The following is a 14,311-nucleotide window of genomic DNA, read 5'->3' as shown; positions in this document are numbered from 1 at the left end:
CGACTGAACCAAAACGTGCCAGACAGCTAAACCATGCGCTGAAAACTCAGTACAAAGCTTCCTAAAGCTGAGATTCAGGTGATAATTATCTGATAGTGTCAAGATAAGAAAATGTTAGAGCCGCTTTCAGGTTTGGATTTGACTGAACAAAACTTCTTAAAACAATATCAGTGTCAGCTGATCAATCCCGATATCTATTTGAATAAAATCAATGCCTTCCCTTTATTTCTTTGTCTTTTTACTTCTTTATTTATCATACACCCTCATGTGCAGATATCCAGGTCTACCATTATCACTTTGACAGCATGATTATTTGTCAGTATCACTTAATGCATTGCTGTAATCGCCAAGGTTTGTTTGAGTTAGCCTGACGTAATGCTTCCAAGGACCACAGACAGCAGATACGTTTCCTTGCCTCCCTTGGCATAGACTATCTATCTTGCTGTATCTGTTATTAATCACTGTTGGGCCATTCGTTCATGTTGCCAGACTCTATCTGAAAGAGCTTTGTTCCAGTTTATATTACAATGACTCTTAGTTACTGACCGACTACTCAGAAAGCCATACATTTTCCACAAGAGAGCCTCATTGTGGAAATTGGCTTATCAGAAATAATAGGCCTATGTAAGCCCATGATAGCCTGAATTCTAACGTCTAAAATTGTCCAAAATCTGAAATTTAGGAACATAGGGATTAAACTGTTATCTGTGGCGGATTGCCTTTTTTCCCCAGACTTCAGACATCAGATCATTTCCACTACTTTGTTTGCTAATTCAGCCCTGGCACTGTAGGCACACCAGCCCACATTACCACGCATCCCCACTCACCAACACACATTCACTACTACGTTTGTGTACAGATGGTGAAATAATATTATAAGAGCATAAAGAGCACATGCTTATAACAAATTTACACATAGAGTTAAAACAACGGCTGTCCATCCGAGTATGTTGTAGAGTCTTTCTGCTCTCTGTCTGTCTGCTGTTACTGTCTTTCTCTACAGCAGAGTTAATTACAGACCGAACATTTGTGTGTCTCTATTTTCTTCCCACCTCTACCACCTTCCTCCCTGTCTCTGCTAGGCCTACAGAAGCATCTTTCCTCCCAGCACTGCTACTAGAAGACCAGGTCTCTGGCTGTGCACTGCAGAAAATGTTTTCTCACACACTGCTCCCAACATTGGAAAACACATGAATAAAAACATCTAAGTCTGGTAAATGGCAGAAGCAGAAAGGACTGAAGGTCCTAATTTAAAAAACCTAGTCAAGTTGGTCAGCCCAGGATCTCAGCACCAGGCCAGCTGTTGCCAACTGGGCCAAATGCTTTATATTTATTGTTAATATTATTATTTTTCATAGGCTATTAATAATATTATATAAAATAAAATAAAATTGTGCAGGTGATAAAACCTTATGTCCTGTAAAAACAATTTAGTTATATATATATTCAGTGTTTCCCGCAGAATTACCTTTTTAATGCTACTTTAGTGTTTACTCACTAGCCTACTTGAATCTGCTCTCTTTGCCTTCGGTTCTAATATTCCCACAGCGGCTTGCCCTGCCTCTTTCTTTTTCTCTCTCCCTGTTGACTTTCTCCATCAGTAGTGGGCAAAATGACACAACACACGTGATTTCCTCCTGCGATCCCGTTTTCAGCCGAAACCAACGTTGTACCCAGTTACATCCTCACGGGTGTGTTCAGTGTTCGTGGTCCGTTCTTGTAAAATATCCACTGTCTGCGTCTTCTAACGAAACATATCTATCAGCGTTTCTCTGCTAAAATGCTTAAATGGGTTGCCAATTTATACTTGGGCGGCCGTTAATGTACCTGAGTGGCCCGCCCAAGTAAAGCTTATGTGTGGGAAACACTGATATTATTATCAATCTGACCAGCTCACCTCAAAACAAATGATCCGGCCACTCTGGCATTTACCAGAATTGCCAGATGGCCATTCCAGCCCTGCAAACTAGCCTGCACTCTTTGTTTTGCAGAAGAATATACTGTACCTGTTTCTGCTTTACAATTAAAACAGTCGGAAATCTAACTTAAACCTTCAAATGTAACTTTGGCTGAGAACATTATTGCTGTCAACACAGTTACCTTAAAACTTTTACAACAATTGTAAATTACTTGATTTCTCTAGAATTCTGAGCCATAATGAGGAATAAAAAATGTGCTGATGATACAGTTACGTATCTTCAGTAAAATATTAAGGTGAGCGCCTCTATGTTTGTATAGATTTTAACAGTTGCCAGACATGCGCTCCAAATATTCTTGTGGTTATGCTACCTTATTATATCTCATGAGCACCAATTTCAGAAGTGTTACAAAATATAGCAGTAAATCGTCTTTATGTTCAACCCATTAAGCCGGGCTACAATAAGTAATAACTCACTGAGGAGTATGTCTGCTGGACTTGTCCCTCATAAAAGGTGTCAGAGGAGTTAACATGCCCATTATGTCCGAGCCATTTTCCTGTCAAAGCCTTTCTGCAAAACCTATTTGAACAAAGCTGAAGCTGTCTGCAGCTTTATGTATGTTCAGGAGAAGTCAGCACTATAGGAAAATCCCTCCTCTCCACAGTTACTGTGAACACTTGTCAGACTTTAATAAGCAGTGCAGACCAGGACATATTTTGATGACTTGGTGCAAATTAACCGTTGTTTATATTTTATCTCCACCATCGTCATACACTTGTACATCTATTATCACTATGATTCCTTATGATTAGCAAAGTGGCTTGTTACTTCCACTCCTGGGTCACAGAAAGGGTAAGAGTTAAACTGATTCACACAGATTCTCTTAAATTCACGGTAGGAATCTCAATTCATTCAAGTCTTATCATTTACAATGAGTCAGCTGTTCATAAGAATAATAATGTAAACAAGTGAGAAATATCTTAGTAAATGGTTCACCGCCGATAGCTGTCTCAACAATATTACTTTCAGTTATGGGAGCACACCAACCCCCTACTTCACAATCACAGCGCTGTAAGCCTTGTGATGTACTTGCTTTTGACATATATGCACAGACACGCAGCTGCGATGTGAGCAGCATCAATCATATACTTGCCTGCAGACCTTTTGTGTTCTTGTGGGACATTAAGGGGCAGATCATGGCGGAATTATCCCCGGCCGACACCACATTATCTTTTTGCATAACTTACAATGAGTTCTATCAGTTTCAATTCAAAGCTTTCTGCCATGTTTTTCAGAGTGTGCTACCAACCTTACCTTCCCTCCTGACATACTGTTGCCTCCACTGTTCATGTGCTTCATTGCATCTTACAGACACACACAACCAACGCTCCAGAGCAGAAGCATACACGCTCTAGATATAGCAGCCTTTATTAATAACAGTAATGTTTACATTAAAAAAGTCACTATACAAACTCAATAATATCTCCCTGGAAACAAATCTAAAATGTCAATAAATTAATCACATTCCTGACTGATGTACGCTTCATTCTTTCTAAACTTCAATCAGTATCAGTCCCTCCTGGCTTCTCACACACCTGGCTCTGAGGTCGTCACCACACCTGCTCCGCATCCAATCTCCCGCAGTACTAAAGGAGCAGACACATCCAGTCGCTGCTTGATTGTTGTGAAGTATTGAGTAGGCTGCTGCTTTCCTTTCCTCGTTTTTTCCCCTTTTGCGGCCTGCCAGTTTCTGCCTGCCTGAGCTGTTTGCTTCCCGTATGTGTTTGGATCTACCTTTCTTTAAGCCCGCCAGCCAGCCTCTCTCTGGATAATCCCCTCTTCTTGCACATTTCACTGACTGTCTTAATAAACTGTTTAAACTCTTCCTCTTGTCCGATCTGCTCTTATAAGAGCACCTGTCACGTACATGTCGTTTGATGAATGAGGAGAGGAAGCTTGTTGAGCGTTGATGAGCTTGCACAGTGTGCGAGTGAAAATCATTAGTTGTGCATTGTTGTTAATGATCATGTGAAATTTTAATAGCTGCGGTTATAATTCAGCTGTGGAGATGCATCGAATATAAGAGGAACGTCTCAACATTATGTTACGAATAAACATTTAGATGATCAATTTTTGACATTTGTGATAATTTAATAGTTTTTTACAATTTTACAAAAACGCTTGGAAATCAAAATTAGCTTAAGCTATTGTAACCAAACTTGGGAGCGTCTGTTCGATCTGAGCTTTGCTGAGCAGTCCTAGAATATTATTCCACTAGGGTTAAGTTTATACCTCATAATTCACTGCATTGATTCGTACCAAATTTGGTTTGTGCGATCTAGGGTCACTGCTTAGTTGATGCATACAATTAGGTAATGATTGCTTAAAGTGGGTGTGGCTTATTACAACAAATGTAAATTTTTTATACATTTCACATTCCAAACTTCAAAAAAATCTAAGAAAATCACCCATATATCTTAGAGAGCTGACATTTTTTCAGCACATCTACTGATGTGTGACAAATATTTGCCTACGCTCAATCCTGAAGTCAGTCAGAATGTGCAAAATCAATTAACATCTATATCTCCACAAGTCTTCGTTTAAACGCTACCAAAGTCGACACAGACATTCTCCAGATGGCTGATATCAAGTGTTTCAAAGGGTTTTTAGATCGGAGTCTACAGTGATGTTCAGTATCTTGTACAGTGTGCACAACATTTTCTTTTTTGCTCAGAGTTGGATGAAATGTCACTAAAATAAGTCTAAACTGACAAAAATGTCCAGGTATGGCACATCTGACGTCACTACCTCAACTTGTGAGAAGGTGTGTGGAAACAGCTTCTCAACAGTAGCTCAGTCACTGAGTCGCCTACGCATGAGATCTGAAGTTCCAGGGTTCAAATCCCCACGTGACCAAGTCAGACTTGCTCACAATGGGAGTGCTCAGAGTCTGGGTTCTCTGTTTTATTTGGATCCCTTGACACTTTCCTCTTATTTTTCTCTGCTAAAAAATGTTTCTGCAGCATAAACCTTAAAACTTGGAAACACAAACTGTTTGTGTTTGGTTGAACATTTCACCCAGTAGTCGGTACATATAATGACACTCTCTGATCTCAAGGTGATGCTGTAAAAATCAAGTTTGCGTTTCTAAAATTATCTCTAAAAAGGCTTGGCTTCAAGTCCAAATTCTTTCATGACCTTAATTTCTTAAATTATCTACATCTGATCTTCTCCTCTGAAAATGTCAAATGTTGCATTTCTCATGACTTGCTTGGATCGCGATCATTGCCGCTTGCGGCTACATCGTCTTGTTCTGTGTCACATGCGTTGATCACCTGTACTGTAATGTAAACTCACCAACTGCCTCAGATAGTCCATACACGCGTTGGCCATAGGCGTCTGTTTTGTCCCAGATAAAGGTGTATGATAGGTTAGGTTGGGCAGGGAACCATTTCTGGAAAAGGCGACCCACCACCGCTACCATCAGGTGAACCTGGAGAAAAAGCACCACACACAGGCACATAGGTCACTAGCATAGACAGTTTAAGAGGGGTGGGTGGCGCAGAGAAGACACATGCCTTTGGTGTGGGGCCCCCCACTGTGACACATCCACCAATGTGTCCCTGAGTAAGACACTTAACCCCTTATAGTAGTACCCCTGTAATGGTAGAGCAGGTCATGTGTCCACTGACTTGGGGCGCTGATGCTGATGGCTTCTGCGCTAATATATCATATTATATCATAGTGGCATTTGAGGAAATCTGAATGATATCATATTTCATATCTTACCTTCATCAGGTTGAAAGGTATTGATGACTGTGTCATGGTGACTTTGAGGACCGGTTTATATCCCGCAGCTCTGGAGCTCAGGTAGACCAGGTTTAGGTCACTGCCTGGTATTGAGGTTTCTTCCTGTAAAACCTTGAGAGGGATACAATGACAGAAAATACTTCAGCACAAACACGTTTCACTGTCCAGATGGGTATGAGAAGCATGTTATTTATGGGGAATGGGATGCTAATTGGCACACAGCTTCATCTGGCCATGAGCAGTGTTTGCAGTGTGAATGCTCAGCAGAACAATAACCGTCTTTACTGCAGCGGCCCGGGGATTGATTTCCAGGCCCTTTTTATTTATGTTATCTCCCCTTCCTGTCTCTTCACTAAAGGCAAAAAGCCTTATTTATAAATTATTATTATTATTATATTACAACAATGCCTGATTTTATATATCCAACAAAATAATTAAGAATACTATATCATCACTGCGGCATCACATAGATATAATGATATATATATATATATATATATATATATATATATATATATATATATATATTAGTAACGTCGTTAACTTCTTGAGTACAATGTTATTATTACTAATAGAAATGAAATAGAAAATAGATCTAGAAAACTTTTGTGCAGTCATGTGATTCCAAGTAAGACATATAATATAAACTAGAATTTGCATTTCCTACAGAAAACGCGTACAAATGCTGACAGCTGAAATTACTTCAAAATCAAAATCACTGATATAAATGCAGAAATGTGACTGAAAAGTCTGAAAGCTCAAACGCATCGACTGCGCTGCTGAAATGTAAAACTGGCAGTGAACGCTGAAGTGCATCAGCTAAAGAAACTGAGAGCTGAAATATGTTGCTAGAAAGGCTGGTAGCTAAACTATAGTCCTGTAAAAGCAGTAAGTTGACATGAATTGACTGAAGACTAAAACAAGACAGATTAACTAAATTGCTAAACACACACTGGCAGCTGAAATTACTTTGAAAGCATTGCTGGAAATGCAAAAATGAATTGCCAGAAAAATCTGAAAGCTCAAATGTATTGCACTACGCTCCTTAAAAACCTGTAGCTGAAAAGTAAAACTGGCAGGAATGGGAAAAGTCAAATAGAAACTTAAATGTCTTTAAGAAGCATAACATTTTTACATTTGAATTGTTTTTGTAGCTGAAGTATGGGGAAGAAGTAGTCAGAACTAGAGCAACAATTTCTGAAGAAATTACAGCGTGAATGCTGGCTGAAAGGCTGACGCTAAACTGGATTGCTGGTGTTGGGAACTGGAGTTTAAATGGCATCAATAGTTTTACTATAGTACAGTATAGTACAACTATTATTACAATAATTTAATAATTAATAATATAATTTAACTTACTATTATCGTGGGCACCACTCTTAAAGAAGAGAAAATTGAAAAGAGAGGCGATATATATTCACTTGTTTGCAACATAAAAGAACCAGCATGTACATCCACAAGCATTTATTAACAGACAAACAAAAGCAAAACCCGCCAGATGAAATCTAACTAAAATGTACTAAAACAAATGTGTGTGTGAAAAGGAGAGTTTGCATGACATTAGAACTAAATGTTACAGAGTTTAGTTTGCTCAGTTGGTAAAGCGCAGGACTAGAAGGTTGTCCCACATCGGGAGAATATTTTTTCCCTCTTCTACAAAATTATTATGAAGCTACTGTTTCTCATGCTCCCATTAGATCACGTGTGTGTTCCGATGTTCGATCCGCATCCATGAACCTACAGACGCTTTTTTCAGTTCCCCAGTATCTCCAGGCAGAGGACATTTAGGGGAATCACGTCTTCTTGCAAAAAAAAACGTTCTCGCGCTTTTATTTTGTAGGCCACTAAAGAGGAAGTGATTATGTGAGAAACTTTATTTGTTGCCGCTGTCAAAGCACCATAATCTGGCAGCGGGCCAGATGTTATTGCTGGCGGGCAGTTTTGGCGAGGGTCCATAATCACAGAGAGAATGAACGTGTTTGTCAATGTTTATATAAACTTTATCTATTATGTGGTTTATAACGGACTGTGGTGCAGAAACAGTGACAGTGTTTCACACTTTCATTCATCATGTTATCTGTCAGTGTTCAAGTCGCGATAGTTTACTGAATAATTAAGTAAAAATAATTTCTTAACAAATATACCTAAAGAAACCTAATTTCTTCTCTGGCCACTCTCTGCTCTCTCAGAAGAGACACCTTTTGTGCTGTGGCAGCCACCGTAGCTATCCAACGCTCTTTGATGTGGGGTGGGGGGGGTAATTCACAGTCTTACCACTAGCTGCCACTAAATCTTATACACTGAACCCTTAATGCCAAATTGAAGTATATGTATGTGATATGTGTAATGAGTTAGTTAGCATGCAAAGACTCTGTGTCTGTGTGGAGCACAACTTTACCAACATCAGTTTAGCTTTGTGCAGAATGTCTGCTCTCCTCAGAGTCAAGCCACTCTGCACTTAATTATTAAACATCATATTTCATTAAACAATGTGGAGCACTTTAAGGTTTGAATAGAGTTTCTAGCTGAAAGATATTAAAACGCTGAATTAATGTGAGAAAGGCACTGGTGTTATTAAGACTTGGTAAAGTTGGGAATGGTCTTTTTAGGATGAATGCTGATCCAGCATTTCCGCTATTGTTTTATTAACAACCAAAAGGGTTGCACTGTGTCATTGGTGGCACCATTGCCTCACAGCAACAAAGTCTTGTGTTGACGTTCTGGTCCTGGTTTTCTTCTGCATGGAGATTGTTCTTTGTTAGTTTTCAATTTTATAGGTAAATTCGTCCTCTCTGGCTGAAGGTTTGTTTGTTCTGCAGATGGTTTAGAATGAAAATACATAAATTCAAATTTAAAAAACCCGCAAAGATTAAATATTAAATAAACTCCCAGACTTGGTTAGAGATTAATGTTGACATTTTAGACATCTAGTCTTAACAAAAGGGCCAGCAGTTAAGAAAACAACCGAGACCTTTGATGAAGAGGTCGACTCCAGCAAAAAAGGAGATGGGCAAGAAATATTTAGGGAAAAAAAGCTCCTCAGGGAATCATCCACGTGGACCATTCCAGCGTTATATTTTTGCACTATTGCCTTTTCATTAGACAGGCATTTAGTGTTCATTACAGATCCATTACATCCTCTTTAAGACTGCCCTTTTCACTGCCCTCCTCTCTAATGGACTCAGCTCCACCAAAAGCTAAGTAGCAGCTTTCCATTTGCCTGCTTTTGATCTACACACACACACACACACACACACACACACACACACACACACACACACACACACACACACACACACACACACACACACACACACACACACACACACACACTTACCTCACATACACGTCACACGCTTTCCTTTGTGCACACACTCTCCCTTTATCACCAATAGACAGACACATACAGACGCTTGTCAAATAAAAAATAATTACGGAGCTCTGGTTCAGGGTTGTAAAAATATACACACATGGAGTTCTATCATCTGTTTCATTTCCTCTGTGGACTGGTAATGCAATGTGACGATAAAGAACCACACACACACACACACACACCCCTGCTTCCCTTTGTATTCTGCTCTCTCAGTCTTTCTTGCACGCACAAAGTCAATATACCTCTTTCTTTCTCTTTCCTTCCCTTTCTCTTACACAAAACACACACGTACACAAACCACACAAAGATAACACATATGTAATATGTGTACGCAATTACAACATTCCTCCACGATGAGTCTCAGTTGCCTGCCAAGAGAAACGTGTTATTAGGCGTACAGGCAGAACACATCAGTGGCAAGACACAGGGTGGGGCTAGGTATGTGTGTGCATGTGTGTGTGTGTGCATATACCACACACACATACAGTTTCCTATAAAAACAACTACTCCAGAGCACAGCTCCTCGGCTGTGGAAAGCACAGTGCCAAGAAACAGTAACTAAACCCCTTGGATTTGCCTGCATTTTTGCAGAACAGCCATAAAATGTGGGCTGATTTTCTTCAAAGTCACAATAATGGACAAGCTACATCTGCCTGAAACAATAACTTGAAAAGAAAATGCATGTTTTGGTGTATTTACTGAATTATCTGCTTGAATATTCAAAGTGAGGCCGGGAAAAGAAAGTGAACTCTTGTGACCTCAACCGAATATTTCCTGCAGGTGTTGATCACATCCCCACATTGGCCAGGAGGATTTTAGCCAATTTCCCCATACGGTTTAATTACTGATATTTCAGAAGAGTATTTTTTTAATGAATGGCTTTCTTCAGTTCATGTCACAGAATCAAGTGTTTCAAGTGTTTCTGCAACAAAATATAACTTTTTTCTTTCATTTTCTCCAGTAAAGTAATGGTCACTAACATAACAGAACATCCAGGTTGCCAATTTCAGACGTGCAATGTCATCAATTTATTTTGATTTACATAAGCACCAATTTTAAAGTGTATTTTTCTTATTGCTGAAACATAAATTGCAAGCTCAGTGGCTGAGATATTTAGACAGGTCCTTAACTGGAACCCAAGGGTTCTCTTCCACCTTTTTAAACCTTTTTTTGCCATCTTGCATTATCTGAAGGTCACTTAAAGCACATGTGAATGAGCGATAGTTCACATCACCGGGGCAGCTGTGGCTCAGCAGGAATAGCGGGTTTCCCCGAACTGATGTGTGAATGTTCTTTTCTGTTTCTGATGAGCAGTTGGAACCTTAGCACTTGAATGTAGAGTAAAAGCGATTATACACGTACAGAGCATTTACATCAGCTTGTGAAGAGATGAGTGTTTGAAGTCAATATTTCGTGCTATGTGTTTTGTTCAGAACGAGGCACAACTAACTACCACAAGGTAGATTTATTTATCATTTGCAAACAAACATTATATAAAAAAATTATAATTACAATTGTAGCTCATTAATGTGAAAATCTGATTTGTAATAGCTTCATTAGAGGCCATTTGTGAAGGGGGTCACACACTATTCCTTGTTTGGATTTTTAACATTCAATTCAATTCAATTTTATTTATATAGCGCCAAATCACAACAGCAGTTATCTCACAGCGCTTTTCATAAAAGAGCATGTCTAGACCGTACTCTGTGATGTTATTTACAGAAGCCCAACAGTTCCTACCAAGAGCAGCACTAGGCGAGCAGAACCGTGGCTCAGGGTGGGCGGCCATCTTCATCGATATTAGGATTATTTAATAAATATTCCAATTCTTTGAGGATTATTAGTTTACATATTGCATTTGTCTATAATAGTGATATAGTAATATGTAGGGCACAAATGCAAATATGTGTGTGTTTGTCTCCTGTGTATTCCTGTCCAGAACCAAGCCTGTTAAATACATTACTGCTAACAACTAAGAACCTTTTCCTGTTTTAAGCAAAAAGGGAGTTTATTTCAATAATGTATTTCATTGGCCTTACTCGTTTGTATCATTACAGTATGCAAATTGTAATGATACAAGATAATGATCTTAAATGAAAAGTGTGAGTAGGATTTTTCAGATTTTATTATAAAATTATGAAAATGAATTTGTAATACAAAAATATGTAATATATGTATATAATATATATAGTCCTAGTGTTGATAATCTTTTACAATCTTCATACAAATTGTCTTTTTTTTTTTTTTTTTCTAAAACTGGATTTTACAAAATTAGGGCTGCAAGTAACGATTCTTTTCATTACCTACTAATCTGCTGATTATTTACTGGATAGTTAACTAATTAAACTGTTTCATGTTGACATTTTCAACAGCCCAAAAGCAAAAGATATTCAGTATACAAAAATACTGACAAGCCTTTAACGCTTTCCAATTATCACTCCTTAGTTTTAAATGCACATGGTATTCTCCACCTCCACCAGTGGCTCTAATTATTCTCCCATTAAATGGCAACCATATTACTCTTGTTGATGCCTACAAATACTAAGGAATTTGGCTTGACGGCTTGACAAGATTCTTATTCAACATTTGACTCAAAATGTAAAAATCAAAATAGACTTCTTGTACACAGGAATGTCCTGGGACAAAAAGTCCGCCCTGGATTTTTTTCCAGTCAATTATTACTTTTGTTACTTTTTACTTTGTTCTCCACTGCTGCCTATTCACTAAAAGGCCTCCTCTGGGGTATTAATTACCTGTGTTTCAGGTATGATGGGGCCATCCTCAGGTGAACTTCTGTAAAATGTAGACAGAGGGGAAGCAACAATGACAGGGCTGGGTCTGATGAAGCCACTCAGGTCACAGCTAGGAATGTCATTCTCCTCCTGAAACAGCCGGAGATAACATGGCACAGTTATTGTGTTATTGGAAAACAATGACTTGAATTAGTCACATCGTCTGGAGTAAGTCAGTCACACAGTGTCTATGTCATGAAAAACAACCAGGCAAAAATGAAGCTGGTGTTTTAATATAACTGGAACATAAGTGTAGTTCCTGTGGGGCAGTGCCTTTTCCTAACTGCCAGGCATCAGATCATGACCCCGTCTAGACAAACAGCAGCGACACCGCCGCTCACCTTCTTCATGACGAGTGTGTCCATCACATAGAAGACGTTCCATGGCACCCACACAGTTCTATACTGATTGAGGAATGGAGCACGCTCAAAACTCAGAGTTAGGGACGCCCCACCGTTGGCCAGGAGATCGAACCTGCACCACATCAATCACAAACAAAAACAATAAATATGTACAGTAAGTGCTAGAAAACACACGTAGTCAAATCAGAATGGTCAAGAATTGCCTATGGTCAACTGATCGTCATATCGGGTGTGTGTGTGTGTGTGTGTGTTGGTTACACACAGTAGCTCCCCTTTAATCTTGAGAAGCTGCAGAGCTGCAGTCTCTATTAGCCACTGTAATTTCAACTGTACATTTCCAGCTAAACTGAGGCTTATTGTTGACCAGTTCCTCTCTGCTCGCCTGCCGTTCACCGGTCTTGTGCAGAGTTGTGCGTGCCGGCTGACTCCCCCGAGAATAGCGTGCATGTCGTGGTTCCTCGCGGGTCTATTCCAAGTGCTGTTTAAAAACAATACAATATTCTTTGTGTGGTTCATCAATGGTAATAGATGATTCAAATGTCCCGCGAGGTTTACGCACAACTCTGCAGATCACCGGCACAGCTGGCGCTCTGTCTCGCTCCCTCTTCTACCAAACACACACACACCAGAGACTGGCAGTTCAATCAGGCTTCTTCTATCGAAGGATTAAATCTTCGACTACTTGGGGTCAGCCCTTGAAAACACTGCTGTCAACTGAAGAATTGTGTGAATATCATTAAACTAAATTAGACTGCTTGATTAAAACTTTCCTGAGTTCTTTTAACCCTAAAACCCTTCAAGTCCGAAATTGTAGAAAGCGGGTGTCTTTTTCTTTTTAAAGTCGGTTATATAAATACCGCGAAAGTCTCACAGCCCGAATTCAGAAACTATGCCTTTTAAACAAGCAATCGGGACTTCCGTAAGTTTCATTGCCAGCATGGCCCACTGGGACCCACCGTCTAACATGCGCAGTAGATCTGTTGTCCCTCGTGTACTCCCATACGCACAAAGTATAACAACTGCTTTAGCCACCAGTTAAAGCACCAGTGCTCCCGGTGGTCCAAAAGCTCCTGTGCTAGAGATGTAAACACCAACACTAAAACAGCGTAGAGTCCTGGCAACCTTAGACACACAATCTCCTTTTCAGTTCTACATCATCAGGTGCACTGTTAGTCTTTGCTTCACTGTTCCACCAATCCCATTTCTTTTGAGTTAATTTAGTGAATTTAGAAGGCGTAACGTCTCTTATAGAAAATAATGGAAAGGAAAGGTACATAGAAAACAGAATCCAACGAAGGTTAAAATCAAGGGCAACTGGACTTGGTTGAAGATACTGGAAGACGTTTCGTCCCTCATCCAAAGGACTTCTTCAGTTCTGACTGACTGGCAGGGAAACTCAGCTATTTAACCTCAGTGGGGTCGTTGGCCCGGGTCATCGATACCGCTGGTTCGTTAGTGTTCCTTGTTGCTGTGACGACAGTCGTTACAGTCGTTAAGACTACCTGTGGCCAAGACTGAACGACCATCGTTGGTATCTTCACCTGAGGCCAATAGGTTACGTTTGTTGAGTTTCCTGGGAAGTGATGAAAGGACAGCATTGTAAGTGCGGGATAAGTGGTGGCGTAGATTCAATGACATGATGTCATTGAACAGGGGAGGGGAGGGGGGAGTTCAATGAACAGGGGAGGGGAGGGGGGAGTTCAATGACATGTCATTGAACAGAAGAGGGGGTCTACGCCACCACTTATCCCCCACTTACAATGCTGTCCTTCCATCACTTCCCAGGAAACTCAACAAACGTAACCTATTGGCCTCAGGTGAAGATACCAACGATGGTCGTTCAGTCTTGGCCACAGGTAGTCTCAACGACTGTAACGACTGTCGTCACAGCAACAAGGAACACTAACGAACCAGCGGTATCGATGACCCAGGATAACGACCCCACTGAGGTTAAATAGCTGAGTTTCCCTGCCAGTCAGTCAGAACTGAAGAAGTCCTTTGGATAAGGGACGAAACGTCTTCCAGTCTCTTCAACCAAGTCCAGTTGCCCTTCAT

The 14,311-nt window shown here is 40.0% G+C and overlaps 1 protein-coding gene across 6 annotated transcripts in view; it reads right to left on the bottom strand.

The window, feature by feature from the left end:
* Positions 1 to 14,311, bottom strand: part of tenm3 (teneurin transmembrane protein 3) — an 824,111-nt gene that overhangs the window by 54,843 nt on the left and 754,957 nt on the right. For all 6 annotated transcript variants that reach the window (XM_038714618.1, XM_038714620.1, XM_038714619.1 and 3 more), the window contains 4 exons: positions 12,236 to 12,368; positions 11,856 to 11,984; positions 5,709 to 5,840; positions 5,277 to 5,412 (listed from right to left, as the gene is read on the bottom strand). In XM_038714618.1, coding sequence (XP_038570546.1) covers positions 5,277 to 5,412; positions 5,709 to 5,840; positions 11,856 to 11,984; positions 12,236 to 12,368 — 530 coding nt within the window. The remainder of the gene's footprint in view (positions 1 to 5,276; positions 5,413 to 5,708; positions 5,841 to 11,855; positions 11,985 to 12,235; positions 12,369 to 14,311) is intronic.

This window comes from Micropterus salmoides, unplaced genomic scaffold (genome assembly GCF_014851395.1).
Source record: "Micropterus salmoides isolate LMB-PRFRI ecotype aquatic unplaced genomic scaffold, ASM1485139v1 Ms_hic_scaffold_12, whole genome shotgun sequence".
In the NCBI taxonomy this organism is placed as follows: Eukaryota; Metazoa; Chordata; class Actinopteri; order Centrarchiformes; family Centrarchidae; genus Micropterus; species Micropterus salmoides.
Note: the sequence above shows the minus strand (reverse complement) of the source record. Positions and strands in the feature narration are given on the sequence as shown.